The following is a 24,254-nucleotide window of genomic DNA, read 5'->3' on the forward strand; positions in this document are numbered from 1 at the left end:
GAAGGGAGTTCCCCAACCTGTAGGTATGGTGCCGGTTGTTCCTCCCCAGGTGCATCACCTTGCACTTGTCAGTGTTGAGTCCCATCCTATTCTCATCCGCCCACCCCTGTAACCTGTCTAGGTCTGATTGCAGACTATTCCTTCCTTCTAATGTGCCCACATCCCCCACATCTTAGTGTCATCTGCAAATTCATTAGAACTGAATACTGTATTTACTCAAATGTAAGGTGAGGCATGGGGGGGAGGAAATTCCATATCTTATATTTGTATACCAGCATACCCCCCTGCTACAATACACTGGCTGTCATTAAAATGCTATTAGAAGCAGCATGTGCTCAGTCATGGAAACCAACTCTGAAGCTGATTGAATGCAGCCTGTTCTGAGCATGACCATAAAATACCTGGCCCATATGGGGCAAATTCACTGATGGGGACCTTTTATTGGTGGCTCTTAAAACATGGGCAGTTGCTGTTCCAAGAAGGGATGAGCAGGCCCCTGAAAGACCAGAACTGAGAGAGGCTGGAGCAAGCTCCAACACCTTCTCTTGGTGCCAAAAATGCTAATGGGAACTTTTTTTTTTAGTTCTTAAAAGAAAATAAATGGGCAGGTGTTCCCTCCATAGGGAACTGGCCCCTAGCCTGAAGGTACTTAAATACCAGACTGGCACCAGGAGGGCCAGAACAAGCCCTGACACCCTTCCCCTTGTACCAGAAGTGCCAAGATGCTGGTAAGACTCTGTTCTTTTTTTTTTTAAATAAAATTTGTAAAAAAATCCAAACAAAAACAAACACACTACCCTACACTTACAAAGCTACACATATTGAGCATCTTTGTTTTACCAAGACTTTATATCATCGATACAACCACAAAAACATACAACTACATATATTAAACCCTCAAACAACATACATCAACTTTGCACAAAAACCAAACCCTTACAGAACCCCATGAAAAACTGTTACCTCAATAACCACCTGAAACTCTCTTCCCCTCCCATCAGTTCTCTGTTTTGGTTAAGTGAAACAAGTGTGTCCAGTCCTTTTTCTTTTATTTCTCCTCTGCCAATTCCTCTCTGATTTCTTCCTTGTCCTAATCAATGTAGTGTTTCAGTTCACGCGACCCCAGCTTCAGGCATTCTTTAAGTGAAAGCCAACCCCTTAAACACCCAGACATTTCTTACTTTCTATAAACTAGTTTTAACGTGTTCTAATAAAGTCCTTAATACTGTTTCCTTTCATCCCTTTGGTATGAGTCCATGTAGCACCATCTCCTGTGCTAATGAAAGGTTTATTTTGGTGACACTCAGAAAGTGGCAGACCCTTTCCTATACCCGCTTTACATATATACATTCCCGAAACACATCCCAGTATTTCTTCTTCCCCACACCTCCCCTTCAGCACTCTGATGAGCTTGTGAAGCCCCATCTGTGTTATACTTCTCTCACTTCCAAGATTTTTCTTAGAGTCATCCAGGTAGGTCAGCATGTCTGCCTTTTAGTTGTTATCCACCACTGCTCCCCACATCTTCTTTATTTGTCCTGTGAAGCTTCCTACTAGCACCTACCCATCCCTCTCCTTACTGTTTTCATCAATTTCTTATGATTCTTCTGGACCTCCAGCCCTATCATCCCTATTTTATACCTCTGCATGAATCTTTCCATCCTGATGTAATGAATCGGTGGCTGCCACGCCCATGGACTTCTCAAAGAGGTTTGATATACTCCCCACTTCTCCATAAAGATACTATATTTGTCCCGTGCTTTCTCTACTATATTACCCTTTTGACATACTTTTCCACCCATCTTTCTATGTTTTCTTCCTCTAGTAAATCCATGTACATTCAAACTATAATCATTCTTCCTCTTGACTTTTCCCCTGTTATGAACTTTATCCTTCTTAATCCACATTCCTCTGCATATTTCTTCCAAAAGTTCTCAAACCTTTCTCCAAGAAAGTCAGTTCCCAAGTCTTTTGGTTCTTGAGAGGCTGGTGAGATTTTCCTGCACCTCCAAAATCTCAAACAGTACCTTTTCCAGGAGATCATATCTGTTTATCATTGATCTTGTCTGCCACCCATCACCAGTTAAAATTGCAGTGGGAGTGAGATGAATTCTGGACAATCCTCTGATAATTAAATTCTACACGTGGAAAGCTATACCAAATGTATACATTTCCCATCTATAGAATCTAAGTATTTTGGGGTTCATATTATATTCATATAATATTATTATATTCATATATTTGAGTAAATACAGTAGACATGAGTCTGACTGTATCTGGCCTATGTGTCCAAACCATCTGCTGCAATACAACTAAGTCCTCATCTAAAGCTGCTCCAGATGTCTGAGGTGAAGTGTAAGGCCACCTGTGGACCTGCCTTGCACAGCTCCTCCCACAAGTATTCCCTGCATGTCTCCTACAGGGAGGGCACCACCGTCCTGCTGAAGGTAGTACATGCAGGCACTTGGTAAGATGGGGCAACAAGTGCCATGAGCTGCCTGAACCCTGGATGCTCAACTAAGAAGAAAGGCTGGCCATCCAGAGCAAGCATCTCCCCAGTGTACTGGGTGATCTTGCTCACCCTTGCAGCGCACCCTGCTTTGTGTCTAGCTTTCCCTCACTGGTCCAGGCAGAACTCTCTCTGCTTTGTTGGATGGGGGCTTTGGAGTGAGAGGGGGACTTCCCTTTGGGCATGCTCCCACTGGTGCCAAGCTGAGGAGGAGCCAGGGCAAGGGGGTGGTGCTTGTGGAGATCCATCAGCATCCCCGTGGTGCTCATGTGTTTTGTTTCCTTGCCACAACTGGTTTTGGTTCAGCAGTGCAGGCAGATAGCATACGTGGGATCATTTTTCAGCTTAGAATGATCCCAGACCACACTGCCCACTTGCTTCTGGGGTGCAGGTGCATGTGTGGATGCTGCAGTTGCTCCCTCCTCAGCAGGCAGAGGCACAGCAAGAGGAGGAGCAGACTCAGCTGAGCTGCCTGCCTCTGCAACCTCTACCTCCTCCTCCTCCAAAGTGCCGTCTGGGGAAGGAGACCTGGCTCTAGGGTAAACTTGAGGGGTGTCGAGCACAAACTCAGATGATTCCGTCTCCTTCCCCAGATTTTACGTTGCTATGGCACTCAGATCCAGATCCAGCTCAAACTCTTCCTCTTGACAGTGAAGTGGGGGTAGGAGCAATAGTGTGTTTCTGAGTTAATTTGATGGTGGCTATGGTGTGTGTATGATAGTGTGGGTGTAAGCGTGTGACAGGGTATGCATGCAGGACAACCATGCATAAAAACCATGACTGGCTGACTAAATGCTAGAAGGTAGCTGTGTATCAAGTCACGGGTGGGTGTTGGAGTAGTGTCAAAGAATAACAGTGCCTGTCCCACTGAGCAGTGAAGATGCCCTATGTTGATATTGTTTACTAGCACTCCTAAGATCCCAGATCTATGGTCCTGTGACAGAAGTATCGCTATCGGAGCCTTTCTAGGAGTGATTCTGCCCTCCTGTTATGGGCCAACCGCCTGCTTACTCACCTGCCACGCCTTGATCTTAATTGATTAATTGATTGATGTAATTAGCGGGAGGCTGCCCATTTTTACACACCCCAGGGGGCGCAACCTGCTGCTCCTTTTCCTCCCCTACACCACAGCCCAAGCCTCACAGATGTTACTGATGTGGTTTGACCTGGGCCCTGTTACACCTTGGCCCTCTCCTTTACCTCCTTGAGGATCCTCCCTTTTCTCTGGGACTCCTCACTGACCACTTTTGCTCTGGGGCCCCTCGCTGCCTCCTTTTGCTCTGGGGCTCCTTGCTGCCTAACCCCTTGTTCTGGGGCTGGGGTCACTGCTTCCCAAACGCTGTACCTTCTCTGGCACCAGGGTCCCCACGCTACTGTGGAGCTCCTATGAGGCCTCCTCCAACCCCTAATAGCCTCACCTGGTCCTCTGGTCAAAACAGTAAACACAAGAACACCAAGCTCCTGGGCTACAACATAAAAGCTAGACCATCCGGTCAAACAAGATTCAATCCCTACCAGAGACACCACTCCAACCCCAGCAGTGACCAGGGGATGCTCCCACCATCAGAGTTCTCCCCTTCGTCTGTACTAGCCAAGCTCCTCCTCCTTCGGTCACCGGAGGGGAACTGCCCTCCTTCCTGGGCTTAAGAAGGGCTAAGCCCTGCCCCTTCCTGTCAGCTGGTTTCACTGGTTGCCCTAGCAACCAGCACCTGTGCTGCCCTGGTGACTGGCAGCTGAGCCTCCCCCTTCTCACCACTAGGGGTCTCTCCCAAGCTGTTTCTGCTTTCAGGTGCAGGGCACCTAAGTGCTCTGCGACACACCTTCCCCCCTTTAACTCCTAACTCACCGAGCCGAGTCTTCACTTTCACTGCGTGCTCCATCCGTCCGGGGCTCTCCTCTCAGCTGTTTTCTCTGGCACCCAGCCATTTAGGTATAGGAGCCGGAGGTTTTTAGGCGCCTCCTACTCGCCTTTTACCCAAGGCGCACCATGTGGGATTTGTTGGGAGTTACCCACCACAGGTAGTCCCCCCACACTAGCCAACCTTGGTAGGGTGCCACTTAGGCTTGTTTCTCTCCCTGTTTTAAGCATTTGTGAGGATGGTCCTGGGCAGGGCATGTCCTTCTGATGGAGGTGGCAGGCACATTATTGTCATAGTTGGGAGTCTGTCTCCCTGCCGCCTCCCTGTCCTTCTCCAGTCACCCTTTTCCAGGTCTTGATCTTCCTTCTCTGGTTGCCCGATTGATAGGCCCCCACCTGAGAGATCTTAGAATTGGAGGGGGTCACCCTGCCTCCTAGCAGTGCGGTTAGGGCCCCTAAATATATGCCCTTTTCTCTTCTCTCTTGTCAGGGATCCTTCTGTTCCTTCTGACCCTTCCTCTTCCTTGTACTGTCTTGAGAGAAAATTGGCATTTATATTCTGGGCTCCAGGGCGGTGTTCCACCTTAAAACAATATGGTTCAAGACTAAGGGCCCATCTCATGAGTCTTGCATTGTCTTTCTTCATACTCTGCAATCAGCACAGGGGTGCATGATCAGTTATCATTGTGAACCTAGGCCCTAACAAATAATACCGGAGTGTTTCAATAGCCCATTTGATTGCTAAACACTCTTTCTCCACTGTGGCATAACTCCATTCCAGTGGGTGTAACTTTCTGCTTATGTAGGCTATGGGGTGCTCGTCTTCTTCTCTCTGAACCAATACTGCACCGATGGCCACATTTGATGCATCGGTCTGCACCAGGAAAGGCTTATTAAAATCCGGTGTATAAAAGGGTGGCTGTAAGCATAGTGCATCCTTCACTGCTCAAATGCCTTTTCTGCCTCTGGTGTCCATCTTACTTTGGTTGGAGCCCCTGCTTTTATCATCTCTGTCAATGGTACAACCAAATCCACGAAGCGAGACAGAAATTTCCTATAATAACGGGGCAGCCTCAAGAAAGCCCTTGCTTTCCTTTTAGTACAGGGCGCCTGATACCTTTGCAATGCCTCCACCTTGCTCAGCAGAGGTCTCACCTTCCCACTTCCTACTAGGAACCCCAGGTGTTGCGTTTTCTCTTTTCCTATTGTACACTTCCTTGGGTTGGCTGTCAGCCCAGCCCAGCCCTCGTCAAGTCTTGCACCACTGCTCTCAGTGCAGCGAGGCGTTCATCTCAGCTCTCAGTATATATAATAATATCAATGTATGCTGCAGGGTAACCTCCATGGGGAGCCAACACTCTGTCCATTTATCGCTGGAACGTAGCCACAGCTCCATGCAACCCAAATGGCATGCGTCAGAACTGGAAGAGTCCCCATGGGGTGGCAAAAGCTGTCTTTTCCTGGTCTTGAGTTGCCACTGGGACCTGTCAATAACCCTTTGTCAGGTCCAAAGTGGAAATGTAGCGAGCTTGGCTGATGTTTTCTACCAGTTCGTCCACCCTGGGCATCGGATAGGCATCAAACTTAGCCACTGCATTTACCTTTCGACAAGCCCATCTGTTTGGGGATGATACATGGCTGTCTTCAGTGTCTGATCCCCAACGCTTTACTCACTCCCTCGAATATGCGTGATGTAAAGTTCATTCCCTGATCGGTCAGCAGTTCTTTAGGGAGTCCTACTCAGGAGAATATCTTCAAAAGTTCATTCACCACCTTTGGGGCAGACCCTGTCCGCATTGGCACAGCTTCTGGGTACCGTGTCGCATAATTCAGCAGCAGTAAGATGTACTGGTTTCCCGTGCTGCTTTGGGGAAGCGGCCCGACGATGTCCACTGCCACCCTCTCAAAAGGAACCTCTACCAGCGGCATCAGGATTAAAGGAGACTTTGGAGGCGGTCTTGGGTTTACCTTTTGGCAAACAGGACACGAAGTGCAATAACTTGCGACTTCCCGCATCAGACCTGGCCAATAGAACCTTGCCTGAATGTGTGCTTCTGTTTTGTCGTGGCCCAGATGCCGGCCCATGGGGAGCTCATGAGCCACCTTCAATAAGGCCCATTGATACCACCGCAGGACCAACAGCAGCGCAACCTCCCCTCCGTCTGGTTTCCCTTGCTCAATCCAGTAGAGGAGGCCATTTCTTACCTCGAACCTCGGGATTGTCCTCATCAGTTCCAGCCTCAATATCTCGTCATCTCTTCAGGCTAGGTGTTCCTGCAGCACCCAACGAAAGTCCGTCTCTCTACTTTGCTCTAGCTGAAAATGTTCATCTTCCCCCAAATGGGCAACATCCACCCTTTGTCCTGCTTCCTCTTTGGGGTGGGGGCTGCTTAGTTTCCCCCATGAAACCCTCCGCAGTCTCCTCACACCTCATGCCAGCTCTCTCTTCCAGCAACTCGGGTCAGTCGCAGCCCAGCACTGCTGGGTAGGGTAAATGTTCTGCGACCCCCTCTAGCATCCGGCGGGTCTTGTTGCCTACTAATAGGTTGACCCTCACCCTGTCAAAATCAAGGGGGTCCCTGCACCTGCACTGCACCCTCACCCAATCTGCTCTTCCCCTCTCCCTTGCCGGTAGCACGTCGCTCCACACCATCATCTTCACCGAGCCCGAGTCTAGCATAGCCACTACTCTTTTTCTCTCTATTGTTGCTTCTGTCAGCAATGCAGGTGGCTTCTCTCCCACCCAGGGTCAACTCAGGCTCTGTACCGGCACAGTCCTACCTGCATTGTTGTCCGGGGTTAGGTGCTTTCGATCACGGTGGCCAGTTGGGTCTGTTGTCTTATGGCTTGGTCCAGTAGGCCTTGCACCGTTCGATATAATTGATCCACAGCCTGTTCCTTTTTCCTCGTGGGCCCAAGGGCTCTCTTCTTTACACAAGTAAACCAGGATCTTATGATGCATGCTGCCATATAAAAACTCCCTGGCCAATGCACCATTGTGACAGGAGTATCGCTATTGGAGCCTTTCCAGGAGTGACTCTGCCCTCCTGTTATGGGCCAACCACCTGCTTACTCACCTGCCACGCCTTGATCTTAATTGATTAATTGATTGATGTAATTAGCAGGAGGCTGCCCATTTTTATGCGCCCCGGTACCAGGGGGTGCTACGTGCAGCTCCTTTTCCTCCCCTACACTGTAGCCCAAGCCTCGCAGATGTTACTGACGTGGTTTGACCTGGGCCCTGTTATGCCTTGGCCCTCTCCTTTACCTCCTTGAGGTTCCTTGCTGCTCCCTTTTGCTCTGGAGCTCCTCGCTGCCCAACCCCTTGTTCTAGGGCTGGGGTCAGTGCACACCAAATGCTGCGCCTTCTCTGGCACCAGGTCCCCACGCTACCGTGGAGCTCCTATGAGGCCTCCTCCAACCCCTAATAGCCTCACCTGGTCCTCCGGTCAAAACAGTAAACACAAGAACACAAAGCCCCTGGGCTACAACATAAAAACTAGACCATCCGGTCAAACAAGATTCAATCCCTACCAGAGAGAGCACTCCAACCCCAGCAACAACTAGGGGATGCTCCCACTGTCAGAGTTCTCCCCTTTGTCTGTACTAGCCAAGCTCCTCCTCCCTCAGTTGCCAGAGGGGAGCTGCCCTCCTGGCCTCCTGCCTGGGCTTAAGAAGGACTAAGCCCTGCCCTTTCCTGTCAGCTGGTTTCACTGGTTGCCCTAGCAACCAGCACCTGCGCTGCCCTGGTGACTGGCAGCTGAGCCTCCCCCTTCTTGCCAGTAGGGGTCTCTCCTGAGCCATTTCTGCTTTCAGGCACAGGGCACCTAAGTGCTCTGCGACAGGTCCATTGCAGCTGTCTGAAAGCAAAGGCACACTACACAACTGCCGGGAAAAAAAAAGAGCTGTGAAAAGGGAGTCACAGTCTATTATCTTCTCTGTCTCCATCTGGAGCTCCCTTCTGGGGGCAAAAAGCCTTGTCCTTTTTCACCAGTGTTGTCAGTTGGTGACTGCTTTGACCCAGGACTTTGCCTGCAGAAGGCATGCAGTGCATCAACTAGAGGCAGCAGCTCCCTGGGTGATGTCATCTCACTCCCTCTCACGAACTAGGAGTCCCTGAAGCTCTGGCCCACGTGCTTCTTAACTGGCAGTACTAGGTACAATGCCGGGGCTGCTAGCATAAAGTAGGCAGCATTGTGCCTGTTCAGATGGAAATGGGACTGCCAGAGTCACAGTAAATAATTAATTGTTACCTGAGGAGGAGAAGGCAGAGATTTCAGGGTAATTCAAGCAGAAAACTCTGGATTCGTTGCCTCCAGCATTCCCTGCCCAGCTTTAGGTCCTGGCTCACCCAGCCTGACCAGGACTGAGCCAAATTCACTTAATTGCTCTGGTCAGATGAGCTGTGTGATTTTTCACAATGAGCAAAGAGGGCTGGTAGGAAATGGCAACATGGCCCATACTGGGTCCTGCCTCATTACAACCCCAAAAGGCTGTTTTCCGACAGCTTCCGAGCTTGAAGAAATCTCATTCCTTCAAACTGTTTCTTCTCTGTTCTGGATTGCCAAAGACATTTTCATGTAAATCATTTGGCTTCAGCAGCTTTGAAGGTTCATGTGCTGCCTACCAGTAGAAATTTGGTTTCATTACGTGATTAAAGACACACTTAGCAAATTTATGGATGACACCAAGTTGGGTAGAGTAGCAGACACTCTGGAGGGTAGAGCTATGATCCAGAATAACCTGGATAGACTGGAGAAATGGTTTGAAATCAACCAGATTAAATTCAGCCAGGACAAGTGCAAAGTCCTGCACGTGGGATTAAATATTTGCATGCATAAATACAGACTGGGAAATGACTAGCCAGGCTTCAATTTTGCAGAGAAGGACCTTGGTGACAGCACAAGGAGCAGTGGTGGCCTCAAGCTGCAGAAGAAGAAATTTAGAATCGCAGAATCATGAAGAAGTAGGGCTGAAGGGGACCAGAGCTGGAAGGGACCTGCAGGGGTCATCTAGTTCAACCCACTGCCTGAGGCAGAAACATCCCTATCCAAACCATCCTATACAAATTGATTGTCTACCCGTTTAGCAAAACTACATAGTGAATCCTGATACAACTGCAAAACATAACACCATAACCTGCCACAAATAAAGCAGGGGGACCACAGCAGCCAACATCCTGCTGCTGCAAAATTTGTTAAAATATGCTCAAGAGATGCCAACAAGAGGGCCACAGTGCCCACTATAGAGGAAGGTAAAAATTTGAACAGTCCATACTAATCTGACCATGGGGCAAAATTCTTTCCTGACCCAAACTATGACAGTCTCACCTTGAGCAGAGTGGCAAGAGGCTCTATCTAGGAACATCCTGGTTTAACTCCCAGCAGAAGCACTGGTACACACCTGTCAAAATCTCCAGCCTTGTTTGCAGCCAACACCCAGTGGTTCCAAGCCCAAAGGATGGTAATCCCAACATGGATCAAAGGGAGCAGAAGGGCACAAAAGCCCCCATGGCTCACCAAAAGCATCCAAGAATGTCTCCTAGGTAAAAGGGAGGTGTACACCCAATGGAAGGGAGGGGCAATCACCAGGGAGAACTATACTGCGGTTGCTTGGGGATGCAGGGGGGTGGTCAGGAAGGCCAAGGTGGAGATGGAACTGGGACTAGCTCCCAGGATCAAAGACAACAAGAAGTCCCTTTTTAAATACATAGGGGGCAAAAAAGAAGGTACCAGGTAACGTGGGGCCCCTGCAAGCCACGCCACGAAATCTGGTCGTCACACTAGATGACAAAGCTAACCTATTTAATGACTTCTTTGCCTCCATTTTCCTGAGCAGGGACCAAGTCAGCCTCCCCACTGGGCCCCCCTCAGGCCCCAGGGGAGGTGCACCTAGGCCAAGGGTCAGTGAGGATCTAGTCAGGGAACTTTTGGAGGGATTGGATGTATTTCAATCAGCTGGTCCAGATGATCTCCACCCCAGAGTGCTGAGGGAATTAGCTGAGGTCATTGCTTGCTAATTGCAAAGACTCCCAGGAAGTATCAGAACCACGAGGGTCATGTGGACATGAGGAAATGCCCCACTGGATCCTCAAGACTTGGCCAGGTGCCTGCTGACCCAAAACATCAGTTTTCCTGGGAGGTACCTGCAATGGGGGACCACATAGGGGTCGTACGAATTGTGTCATGTGAAGCTCAGAGTGCTGAAGCAGCGAGTATCATTTCCCTACTTGCTCATGTCATTCAAACAATTTCAGTTCTAGTACTGTTAAGTTGCCAGTTTACTAGTCAGTAGGGTAGCCATCATAGATGATGTTATGGTTTTCTGCTACTCTCTCCTCTATTAATATGAAACCTGACGCCTTCATGTCCTCTATTTTTCTCTTCAAGAGGTTTTTTTCTTCAAGAGAAAAATAGAGGCTATAAAGGTGTCCAGTTTCTCATCGATAGAGGAGAGAGGACAACCAGATTGCTCTCTATGATGGCCACCCTATCAGTCAGAGATACCATAACCACAATTTTACCGAGGCCCATGAAGGCAGGCTTTCTGTGGAAACAGACAGTGCCTACGGCACACCCAGATACCATCAAAATCAAACCAGACCACCAGAATAGAATGGAGTGTGGTGGAAGGGAGGAGGAGTCCCACAGAAGTACCAGCCTTGGTGCCTGGGGTCATAGATGAACACTGGACAGCACCTCCAGGTAGAACCTCAGGTAACATGGTCATGGCAGGTGAGGAGGAGACTCTGGTATGGCATGCCCAAGCAGTCAGAGCATACAAGTGGTGGTGCTGCAAGTGTGGGCCTGCCACAATTAACATGTGACAAGGAGGATATGATTAGCTGAACAGTCCTCTATAGGGGATTTTGTATATTTCTGAATCTCAAGAGATTCGTTCTCTTATTTATTTCAGAGGTAGAAGAGCAGTCTGGGAGGGAAAAGAGCTGTTTAGGCTAAAAAACAATATTGGCACAAGATCTAGTGAATACAAACTATTTATGACTCAATTTAGACCAGAGATTAGAAGTCTGTAACCATTAGAAGAATAAGTGGTCTTTAAAAATACTAGAGGCAAGGAGTCTGAATGACCTTAAGGTGGAGGTTAACAAGTTGATGGAAAAGCGAAACTGATAGAATAGGAGTGTTCCTGGCTTATGGAAATCTAAGCATATTGGATTTGGATTCAAGTATTTGTTGTGTCCATGTAGGAAACTTGAACTCTGTGGGAAGTGTCTGGAAATCCCTGCTTCAGAGACTGACAGTCACCTGTAGGGGCTTGTGGCAGGGCACTGTTGGTGCCTGCCACTTTAAGGGCCAGAGCAGGCAGCAGCCAGGTGCTTGATTGTGGTGACCATTTTAGAGGGCAGGCTATAATTAGGGTGAAGCAGTGGTTTGCTGCCAGCAGCCATGACAGACACATCAGCTGGCAGAGCTGAGGCTCAGGTACAGCGTGGAGGTCTATGGACTGGAGCTACGGGGATGGACAAGTCTCCAGGTCCTGAGCATGACCTAAAACTGCACCCTGTTAGGGAAGGGAGGCCTGGTAGGACTGCCAGTGGTGTGGCAGCCCCATGAAATGCCAGGCCAATTACCTCCCTAGTGAAAGGTGGGTTGGGGGCACCTAATAATCTCCAGCCCACACACACTCCTAGCTGGGTAATGTCCAAGCTTGTGAGAGCTCAGAAAGGGCTGCAGCTTAGTTCCAGTGGAGTTGTGAGGGTAAAAGCAGGCAAGCAGCTAAGACCTGACCCAGGGTACCTTACTAGTCCTTGCTGGGGCCAAGACCCAAAGAGGAGTCAAAAGGGCCAGGAGCCCACAGAGCAAAGAGGCTCAGGGTCCTAACTGACCTCATATGGGGCCATGGCCTAAGCGGGAGCCAAAGTTCCCAGAGAGGGGACCACAGCTGATGGGTGAAGAGTCCAGCTGAGTTTAGCTGCCTGAGATGCCATCTGTGAGGCTTGGGCCACAGTTTAGGGGTGGAATGGAGCTACAGAGATCCCCCTAAACATCAGGGTGCAAAATGGGCAGCCTCCCGCCTAATTAACACCATAATCATGTATCATCAAGGCATGGCAGTCGAAAGAGGTGGGCGGTTAGCCCAGATACAGGTGGGCAGGCCAACATCATACTGTCCCTGGGAAGGCCCCCTGTTACAGGGCCAGGAAGAATGGCTTCTGAGTTTCTTGTTTCATTTTCCTTTGAAACACTTGACTATGGCCACAGCTAGAGGTGGGAGTTTGGCTAGGGTGTACTGGTATTCCTGTTGGTATTTAGAAAGTTCAAAGGCATCTATCTGGCTCATATGCTCAGGATCAAATTAATTGCTATATTTCAGGTCAGGAAATATTTTTCCCCTATGCCAGATTGGCAAGTGGCATACAGGTTTTTGTCTTTTTCTGTAATGCATGATGCGGCCATTTCCAAGCATCATCTGAGCATGTTTTAACTCAACTGATATCCTTCCATTGTAGTGACAAGACCCTGGTATTATCCTTATCTCATCTGTTAAGTGGTGTCTCACTAACACACGTTGCAGTGCACACGTGTGTTGTAGAGTGCATGGTCCATTTTAGATAAACGGTTGGTTGTCTTTGAATGCAGAGGACTAGACTTCAATGGCTGGGTGGGGTTGTGGTGTTTTACAGTCCTACATATAACATAGTACTGAATGTGGTAGTGATGAGGTGCTTATGGCTTGGCACAAGGCCAGTAAGGGAAGGGATATATTCTTGAGTTAGTGGAAAGGTAACTAATGTATGGGAAAGTTCAGAAAACACTGGTTAGTTCAGAGCAAGGTTATGAAGGACTTAATTACCCGATAGATTAATTGAAGTTAGGGAACATAAATAAAGTAAGCAGCAAGTGGACTCTGTCTGCAAAGAGATGGGAAAGGAGCCAACCAAAGCGGAGCTTTTCTCTCACATTACCTTGAGCCTTGTATAGACATCACAGGTTCTCTGAATCATGTATTTTAAATACTACGGTATATGAAGGAGGAATTTCAAAGCAATAAAGAGATATTTTATACCTCCATTAATTTGTAACTACAAGACTTCTCTGTACATGTTACCCAGGCTTTCACTGGAATTTAGTCTATATGAGGGGTATTTAGGCTTTTTAGTCTGATTTTTCCCCCCTTAAGTCCCAGTTATACACAACTCACGTTGAAGACCATGAGAAGTAGAAGCCCCTAGGACCTCTTGAAGTAAGTCCTTCATTATTGTATTCACAATATAATTTACATAATTTTACCTTGAGGAGAAAGGGGCACTGGAATTGAAAATAAACTTCAAAGTTTCTAAGCGTGTAACTTTCACCTCAGCTGTGAATCATATGGATCAGCTATTAACGTGTAACCTATTAGCTAACGCTTGCCTCTGCCTATATTTTAGGTCATTGGTATTTTGTGGTAACTTATGTGATTGGGTGAATATTAACTTTAACTTATGTACTCCTATATATATACTCTTATAGATTTCATTGTGTGGAAAATTATTTCTTGGGCAGAGTTAACAACTGACATCTACCTCGTGATCCATGGAATCTTCCTCCCCCCCCGCTTATAGACTTTCACAAGATCTCAACTTCTTTGTTTTTAAATGCACCCAACTGCAGTCATGTATATGATTGACACAAAAAGGCTGTGTGTTCACCATTTCTTTTAAATGAAACAATATTTTATGTGTGTACACGCATGTGTGTCTCTGCGTGTATAGTGTTTCAATGAAATTTTCTGACACTTAAAAAATGTTACAGATAAACATTAATAATCAGAATGTCTCTCTTCTTTCCTGTTAATTCAATAGCTTTAAACTGTTAGACTGTAGAGACCAGAATATCTTTCCAAATCTGAACAAGGAAGTACAGTAGCTGCCCAAGCAAAGCAAGTTGCTTCTTCCCACCAGGAATCAAAACTACACATTTTGCTTACCCTCTCCACTATAAATAGGTGCTAAATTTAGCTATGTATATTCATTGGACATTATATTGTAGGTTTGGATACCTTGTCAGTACTATAAAAACTTAACTTTTCAAGCAATGCTTGGAAATTTGGTAAACTGATACCATCACATACCTGTAATGCTCTTCTCTTCACACAAAAATGCCCCTTGTGATACACTGGCATTAGAACTGCTATCTGAATTAGCCTGACTTTGGGAAGACTACAAGAGGCAAAATTTTGTTGTGGATGATCTCTTTTACTGGAGCAATTGTATACAGTTGAGAGGGATCCAGATAGGGACCTACCTAATATGTTCTGAGACAAAGGGTTTTTCATGGCCCACTCGAGGCTCTGGAGGGAGGGAGGGACAAGAGGGTGGCCACCATTTTGATTGCTGGTTGTCTTTTCTCCTCCCCTGCCCCTTGGTGCTGATTGGCAGGGAGGCCCCAGTTGTGGGGAAAAGGGATGAGAGGGCAGCCTCAATTTTGTCTGCTGCCCTTTGGGCTGCCATGCCAGCCAGCTCCTTCCTCTCCCACCAGCAATCCTGGATTTCACAGTTTCTATGAAATCCACGAAACTGTGAATGAAGTAGATCCCTTGCTACAGACAAGCTGTTGGGTATGATATAGACATTCTCAGTTCTCTAAGAAGTGACCCTTTTTCAGAGACCTGGGGAAGTGTACATCATACCCAGAAATCTTGTCCATACCCCTCACAACAGGCAGTCCACAAAAATGCTTGCATCACATTTTTCCTGGACCATTACAGTTACAGCGTCATCCCAACTCCACCACTGCTTTGGAACTGCTAGCCCTTCTACACTCATCCTGGGCCATTATGGATAAAATCACTGGTATAAGAGATCATAAATCCAAATAGTCCTCCTGTTCTTCACAGCTAATTGCTTAGGTGGCCTATTCAGTCTGCTTTTCAGATTTTACCACACAGAAATCAGGTTTTCCAGAAACTAATTCTAGGTACTAATAATACTATTTGCATTGTTGAGTTTGCATGTACTATATTTTCTGGGCAAACAACTACTTCTACAGGAAGCTGCATTTTAGTATGTTTCAAAGAAGGGGTTCAAATTAACATGTTGCTAGCTGGCTAGAAAGTGGTGGTTAGGCAGTGTCTACTATTTAAGTAGGTGAGATAATCCATATTCAAGATTAAGTTGCACTTTGTACATCTGAGCCCCTGCATGAGGTGGAGTTTTTGTATTGGCACTTGTGCTGTTGCACTGGTTTCATTACCAAAGATCAAAGAAGTCTAGTGCAAATGTATCCAATCTGAAAACAAATACATAAAAAAATGAGTTGTACTGAAAAGACTGGTGTTGTAAGTGTTTAAAAAGGAAAACGTATAGACACGGTAAGCGATGCTGACTCCTTTTCAGACAGGGCTGTGTGTCTAATGACTTATTGGATGCATCCCCCGTGGGTCCTGAATTTAGTTAAAAAGAGCTTGATGTGTTAGAAATGGCATGCCTTGCTTTCAGTATCATCCTCCTGCATGTTCCCTTGAGGAACAAGAGAGGGGCTCAGATATGTATCATATTATCAAAAACCGAATACTAATGTAATAAAGTCTCAGCACAATCTAAGAGAAATTTCATAATGTGATGGAAAGTTGGTAATGTTATACTATGATTTACAATATGCATGGTCATTCCTTTTTCCAAGAACATGCATATCAGAGAGTGGACTTCTTTAGCTGAACTAACTGATTGCATGCTAGCCTTCTAAAGGATATATATACACACAAATATATGTGGTTAATATATATACTCTCTCTATGTAGAAAGAGAGAGTGGTTTTCTAAGTATGAATCCTTTTTATGTATACACATGCACGTGCGCACACACACATGCAGGGTAACATACTTTTTATTTTGGAGGGTTGTTTGTGTGTTTGTATTTTGTTTTTAATCAAAATATACTTGTGCTTACAGATTTTAGGTGGCTAACAGAACTGAAATATGGCTGTTTATATTTTTTACTAACTAGTTTTATCGATTTCAGATTTGTGGTCCTCCATGTATTGTCCCATGCTAACTGCTGTACTCTCAGAAGATAGTACTAGGAATTGGACCAGGAATTTAGGAATTAAACTGGGAATTCAGAATGCATGTAGTAGAAAATAACACCCTCCTGAAAGCATGTAAAACATGAAGAATGAGAAATCAGTTGGGCAGGGACAGCTAACCTCGGGAGTATGATGCATGAATGTATTGAATAAATCTGCCTGTTCACTAATTTAACATGGCATCTTAGTGTATTTTAACCAAAGACTCCCAGGACACCGGTTAAAATCCAACTCACCACTGGAAGCATCAGGTTTGGAAATATTTTGAGAAGGTTCTAATGAGGTGGTGTATTATTACTATCTGTCTCTTCCTTACAAAACTCACAAGTGACTTTCAAGAAAATCCTACAAAGGAAAATTAATGATTCATTGAGCCACATGACTTCGTAATCTACACTCAACCAAAGTGTGATCTGGATGGAGAAATCTTAAGAGCCGCCAAACTGGGAAGGCCTTTTAAATTGACCTTGGTCATCTTCACTTTTAAAATATTAATTCAAGCAATCTATCAAATGGAGTGTTGTAGATTGCTGGAGAGTAGATTAGCAAAGGCACTTTCTCACAGATTGCTTTAACAAAACTTCAGGATTTTTTTAAAAGACCAGTGAGAGGATAGTTCACAATTGCTAACAATCTCCAAAATATGAAAACCAGTTTCCGTTAGAACAAAAATATTTTTTATCATAGTTTGATGACTGTGCTGATAATGAGAGGCTTGGCTCCTTTTTCCAGTTCTTTGTGTAGAAATAACATAAATAGAAAGAAAATAATTTCCTAACATGTTCTTGCATGAAATGAAGGCTGAAGGGAAATTTCAGAAGAATGGGATAGTGACACTGAAAGCTGTAGTAGTATATTTTAGTAAAAAGCCACACAGATAGGAACATGAAAGATTTTGTTTTTAATTTATTCTAAAGTAAGATTTTTGACAGCAAATAGATGACTACATGATTAATTGCCTTAGGCAACTGACAGTCCATCACAGTTTCAAACTGCATCCTCTTGTCATTGTTACTCTGAACTGCCAGGTTTCTTTATGAAGGGAAAAAGAGAAAGCAGACTTCTCTTTTAAAAATGCATTCTCTTCTGTCTCTGTCCCTTTATGCTTGCACAACAAAAGCTGAGGAGTGCATTAAGAGTAAACAATAGTAATGTACTGATGGGAATACTTTCACTGTAAGTGGACAATGCAGGGTGGATGGAGCTCAGTGCTTAAGTGTATGAACCCTGCAGATAAAAATCAGGGTCTCCCTTGCAGCTGGGAGACCTGTTAGCTGATGTGGCTCCCAGTCACAGGGATGCACCATGCCCAGCTGGGGCTGGGAGTTCCACAACTGAAGGGACCCTTAGCCCCAGCAGCCAGGGGTTGCAGCTGCCCCAGGGGTGCATGAAACCACTTGGGCTAGAAGAATCACAGCTGCTGTGATCTCTGTCGTGGGGGTACATGAAACCCCCAGAGCTAGTGAATCATGCGATCCCACCAGCCCTAGGGTTTTCATACATCCCCAAGGCTGGGGAATGGTAGCTGCTGTGATTTCCCCCAGCCCCAGTAATTTAGCACACTTCCATGGTTGCGAGATCACAACAGCCCCAGGGGTGCATGGGGTACCCATGCATCAGCTGAGGGCTCCCCCTTGCTGCCAATAAGATGCGATAGGATTTAATGCAAAATCCCACAATCACACCTCCTGCCATGCAGATGTTATGGCAGGAGGCACGATTGTATGGATCACGCATTAGATCCTACTGTGCATTTATTTGCATGTGAGGAACAGCCATTAGTCACCTGCGTGAGTTCCGCTTTATATATATAATCAATTTAGATAAGTATTGCAGTGGGTACTATACAATCTATATGTAATCCCCAGATCTTCAGTTTTCCACACAACCCAGTTTAGAAAAGATATGCTTGAGGGGGGACATGATGATATGGGTTTATAAAATACTAAATGGTAGAGAGAAACTAAATAGGGATTTATTATTTACTGTCTCTCACGATACAAGTAGGGTCATGAAATAAAACTACTTGGTAGTAAATTTAAAACTAACAGAAAGAAATACTTTTTCACACAGTGGGTGTGTCTACATGTGTCCCTATGGCGCCTTTGGTACTGCACTGTGCAGTTATTTTTAACTGCTGCATTGCCGTAGTAATGCACTATAACAAGGGAGCATTGTGACCACCAATGCTACATCACCGTAGCACGTTGTTAAGGGAATCATTAAAGTGTAAAACTTATTGTCAGGTGTTTTAGAAGCTGACAGTTTATCCAGATTCAAAAAAGGGATTGCACAAATCCATGGAGTAAAGGTGCATGGGAGTTAGGGGCACAGCCTATGAATCAGAACTTCCTAGACCCTGAATGCTGAAGGCTGCAAGTGGGAGAGAACCAGTGGAAAAAACCTTGGTCATACTCTGTTCACCTTTCAGCATCCACACTCTGCCACAGTGTGACACAAGATACTGGGCAAGCTGGACCTATTGTCTGATCCACTAAATGGCAGTTTTTATGTTCCAAGCTCTTTCTCTTGCAAAACTCTTCTTCCAAGGTAAAAACTGGTACTGGGTTCATAAAAGTGTGATTCACTTATCTACATATGTGCCATGCTTATCAGCTGCCCAATGATTTATCAATGACTTTCTTCTGATGGATAGTGTTATAATTTAATATGGTAATATATAATGATGTCCAGTATTTGCCACCGTGCAGGTATTTTATGGGGTAACATGGTGTTCCTCACATGCCTCTTTGGTTTTGCATGGATTGCAGAACACAGCAGTTAAGTCACTTGGTGATACATTGTGTTGCTTTGTCTGTTATATCTACAGTATCATGGAGCTGGGCAAGAATCCCAGGTGTTTTGCAACGTCTAGGCTTTACCTACTTCACAGTGGCTTTGATGCAGACCTGCTTCAGTGTAAAGGATGTAGAGAAATATCAGGTGAGCTGTAATGGCATGTCTAGCCTTAGAAATATGTTCCTTGCTGTTTTACCAGTCTTAACTCTTCTATCTTGCACTCAGTTGTGAAAACAGAATCTTATGTCTTTAGCTTGCATTACAATGTACAAATGATAAGGAAAAACTAACTGCTTCATCCCAGGTTATCAAACTCCCAGTGTCTCTGTCCTGCATGTAAGGATATCATGAATGGGCAGAATGACAGTGGCAGATGCAAATACAGTTCTTCTACTGGTTCATTAGGGGATTGCTGAGATGAAGTCACTGACAAAGATCCTATTGTATTTTATGGTGCAAGATCAGGCCAGAAAAGGAATACTGGTACTGCTAGAGTTGCAGTTCTTAATTCAAGCTTTAAATGAATGATGCTTTTTACAGTATTTCAGTATTTTTATGTATGAACTATTGGGAGCTCTTATGAATAAATTTTCTCTTTCCCCTTTAAATGTTATCCCCTCAATTTCTGTAACATAGGATGTGGTACCCAAGATAGGAATACTAAGAGAACAACTCAGGTATACTAGTTTTTCTGTTTTCTAATGAGACATCAAGATGGCATGAGCTGTTAGTGCTAATTTCCATTCACCTGTAGTGTCATTGGCTCTAATCTTATAGTCTCTTTAGTTGGCATTGTTTCTGCCAAACTATAGTATCTGTCAAAATGGCCTGCCTCCTATCACATGCTTGACTTCTACTGTTTCATTTTCCAATGCTTTTTATTTGGTATCTTCCAAACCACTAATTTAAAATTAAATATTTGAAAATCAGTTATTGTGTTTTTCCATAGATTGTGATGTTAGAATTGCCATACATACTGAAACAGACCTATCACTCATCTATTTGGATATCCTGCTTATTTCATCTTTTTCAGCATCTGTGGTTATGTGCTTTTGATTAATATACTTAAGTGTACTGTACCATAGCAACAGGTGCAGCTTCTTCTAGCTAGTGATCAGCTTATGCTTTGAAGCACAAGGATTGATAATCTCTGTACTTTTTAACTAGAGAGCTTCTCTCCAGATGCTTTTCTTATAATTCCAAACTATTTTTGATGAAAATTCTGTTTAAAGCAGACTGCAGTTGTGAATAAAAAATCCCTTGAATCCCTGTTTTCTTAATTTGTTATAGCCAAGTAGCCTTTGACAAAACATTTTAGGTGCCAAAGTATTATTCAACAACTGACAACAGATTTCTCAACAGTTTTACTGATTACTTCCTTGTGGAAAGCACCATTCAGTTGTGAGGTGTAGTTACCCTTCATATATATTTCTGTGTGGCTTGCATTATTTGTTAGGGACTCTGTTTACCTTGGCCTGGTGCTTTGAGCATTTGTTACAGATCTACCATACTTCTTCCTAAGGATATCACCCATCTGATGGTGTCATTCATATCTCCCTGGCAGTCCTTAGAAGTGAACAAAAGGGGAGTAGAGAGACTGGATAATGAACAGAGTTTGAACTTCAAAAGCTTTAGATTCATTTGTGGAAATTTGAACCTGCAATATCTGCGTATTTGAAATTGCCCCAAATCACAACTGTTCTCCCATCCCCAGCTGTAACAATGATCTAGGAGTTGAACAAAGTACTGACAAGCTGCTTTTGGTTTCCACAAGATTAACTCATAAAGCAAATAGTCTTGTATTGCTTTTAGTTCTGGAAAAAGAGATTCCCTTAAGTGAAAGTGATAGGATGTGGATAACAGAATGTAATTGCCTCTTTCTCAGACTGTACTCTGTTTAAAATACAGTTTCCTGCTGATTCACATGGAAAAAAAAAAAGGCTTTAAATATTGATGTCTACATGAAGGCTTACTAAAGTGCCTTGACATACTTGTCTGACTATTTATCTGACAGTGTTTTTTCCCCCTCGACTTCTCTTTTAGAATGGTAACTGGTGGGCTCCAGTTAGAGACATTGTTCTCTACTGGCCAGAGTGGATAATCATTGCTGTTCTGGAGACAATATGGCTCTGCCTAACATTTCTGCTCTTGGTACCTGGGTGCCCCAGGTAAGTTATACTGAATAAGAGAACCACCAAAGCTGTGCAGGTAAATGATTTTTATGGTCAATAGTGGAAATAGCAGCTATAACAAAACATTTGGTGTGGCTAAACCAAAGCAATGAACATTTTTATTTTATTTTTGTTTTTAAACCTTTTTTAAAAAAATGGTAATTTTAAACTGAAGTGTCATCTTGAAACTATAGCTTAAAACAGTTTGTTGACAAGAAATATTTTCAGTCTTTAAGGACTATTTTGTATCAAATTATTTGGTAAATTGGATCCAAATTTACAAATTAAGTTGGTCTCCACAGAATTGCTTCTTTTTTGATTAATACAATATTTGTCAAATAAGTTTACCCAGTTCTAGGGACCACATGACTGCAGTGATTGCAGATAAAAATGTTTTTAAGGCTGATTTTAAAGGGGATAATTAATAGATCAAGAAGAAGGGCATTTCCAAACCAGAGGTCTAACTGTGAATGGTTTTGCATTGGCAAGACATGTTCTGTATGAAATGTACTACTTCTGTCTCTGCACGCAGGACAGGAACTTCTTGTTCTAACCTGAGAATGAGATGGCAGATGCAAGATATAAGCACTGTGTCTGGCTGGTGGCCAAAAAGATGACTTTTAATTGATGATTAAATTTTTTAAGTAACTTTGCCTCAGGCCCTTTTCAAAAGTGACTTTGGCATTTAGGACCCACAGGACTTGTCTGTACGTTAAGTCAGCAAGGATGTAATTTTTCTGCCAGCACAGCAATGTCAGTATCAGACCTACTGAGCATGGCTACATGTACAATTAATGCACATGAATAAACTTTGGAGTTTAGTGCTCCTGGGCACCTCATCTTCATGTGCACTCAGGACTGTAGCACATTGATTTGGTTTGGAGCAGCTCTGGCTAGGAGGGGATCAGCCTGCCAGCCCAGGGGTGATTCAACATGCTGCAGAAGGGCTGGCTGGAGCACAAGGGTGCTTCAATGCAGGGCTAGCTAGCTAGCACTGATGCACTTTCACACCCCAGCCAGTCTGGGCAACATCTACACATGTGCTGCTGCGGAGTAAAAAACTCCAGTCTAATAGGGGCACATGTGTTATCATCTTTAGTGATAACATGTCTACTGCACAGTCAACTTCCTGTTAGTATTAGTATAGCTTGTTTTAGTTTGTATGTCGACGTAAGCAAATTTATAACAGACTTCTCTGCATCTGTATTATGATGATTGGCAACTTCACCTATGCCATTGTAGTGAAAAGGGCAAACATAATTGCATGTAAACCTTAAATCCTATTTTAAAAAGTGATAGAGAGATACAGGAGCCTAAGGAGCCACTGATTTTTCAATGAGATTTAAACCCCTTGAGCATGTCCCCACGTGTATGGGTGTGTATTTACCATGGCACAAATAGCAGCAGAACATATTTGTGTTGCTGCTTTTTGTCCCAGGACATGCCCCTCTGGTGCATGAAAAATTATCCCTGGTGGGGTAGGGGCATGGTTCCCTCTAAGCTGTGTGTGTGCGTGGCTGAACACAATAAAACACTGCTGTGCAGTAACAGCACTGTGAGAATTGTTCCCACAGCTGGAGGAACTGGGCAGCCCCATGTGCGGGGCTGGGTATCAGGAGCGGGGCAGGGGAAGGCAGGCTCTGTTGCTGCCTTGGGTCCACCGACCTCCTGCCGGTGGGACATAGGGGCTGTGGAGGAGCCCCAGCCCTGTTTCCCCGCTTTGGCCCTGCTGGCCCTCAGCCCCAGCCCCCCTGTCCAGGCTCCTCCAGCTTGGCCCTGCACTGGTCCCAAGCTGGAGCTGCCGATTCCCCCATGGAGCCCATGACCACTGATCCTGTGAGGACACAGGTGCCTGTCCGTCTCAGGGCTTCAGCTCCTCTGGGGTGGGTTGTGCATGGAAGGCAGAGTTTGAGGCAGGACCAGCCCTGCCAGGGGCTTCAAGAAAAACCCATGTGTGCAGGGACTGGGATTTGCTTCCCTGGGCACCTGGCAGGGACGTGCTGGTGGAGGGAGTGAGGGAAGGGAGCGGCAGGAGCTTGGCAGGCACTGGGGAACCCATCCCCCCATTTGCCAATCAGCTGCTGGGGGATCTTTCCACTTGTTGGCAATCTAGTGCCCCCCCCCAGACCCTTTGGAGGCACTACTTGCTCATACACCCACCCACATGCCACCACCACCCTTCCCACCCCCTTCTGCAAACCCCACACCCCCCCGTCACACACCTATTGTGTGACAAGGAAACCAAAAGGAAATATTAAAACATAGATATTTAGGATTTATTATATTATGATGCTAGAGACACTGGTAGGCTTCCAAGTTGCTTTAACATTGTAAATATAGCAATAAAATATTGCCCATCTTATCAATCCCTCTGTCTCTTTTATTCTAATTGTGGAAGACGGTGGATTTGGGGGTATTTTAAAAAGTGAATTTGGGATGCTGCTTCAGCAGTCTAACTGACACAAGGGACCAGTGTCCCCAGATACCAAGTAGCTGGGCCTCAGGAGCTCCTGAGGGCAAATAGCCCTGAGCTGCTGGCCAGGGCAGGTTTTTATACTGCTGGGGACAGCACAGGTGCTGGCCCCAGGCTCTAGCTCCCCCTGGATGCAAATCTGTGAGGAGCTAGGCAGTGTTATTTTGCCCCAAGTGGCACAATTCGCTCCACAACAAAATGCATGTCTGGGCACATGCGCTGAGGCAAAAAGCCCCAGCTCAAATTTGGTCCGCTTCTCTTTGAGTTGCTACAAGCAGATGTGCTTGCATGTGTGGACATGCCCCTTGTGTTTAATCCTCTTTTGAAGCATGACTTGGGTTTGTAAATAACTTAGATGCTTTAAAAATGTTTACCTTAAAAATTAATTGTTGAAACCTGTTACTTTGCTCAGGAT

General features: G+C 45.2%; 1 protein-coding gene across 1 annotated transcript in view; it reads left to right on the top strand.

The window, feature by feature from the left end:
- LOC109324298 (heparan-alpha-glucosaminide N-acetyltransferase-like) overlaps positions 1-24,254 on the top strand; it is a 369,073-nt gene that overhangs the window by 239,365 nt on the left and 105,454 nt on the right. Inside the window, exons 10-11 of the mRNA XM_019556284.1 lie at positions 19,227-19,339; positions 21,239-21,363. Coding sequence (XP_019411829.1) covers positions 19,227-19,339; positions 21,239-21,363 — 238 coding nt within the window. The remainder of the gene's footprint in view (positions 1-19,226; positions 19,340-21,238; positions 21,364-24,254) is intronic.

The sequence above is a fragment of the Crocodylus porosus genome, unplaced genomic scaffold, assembly GCF_001723895.1.
Source record: "Crocodylus porosus isolate Cpor-Errol unplaced genomic scaffold, CroPor_comp1, whole genome shotgun sequence".
In the NCBI taxonomy this organism is placed as follows: Eukaryota; Metazoa; Chordata; order Crocodylia; family Crocodylidae; genus Crocodylus; species Crocodylus porosus.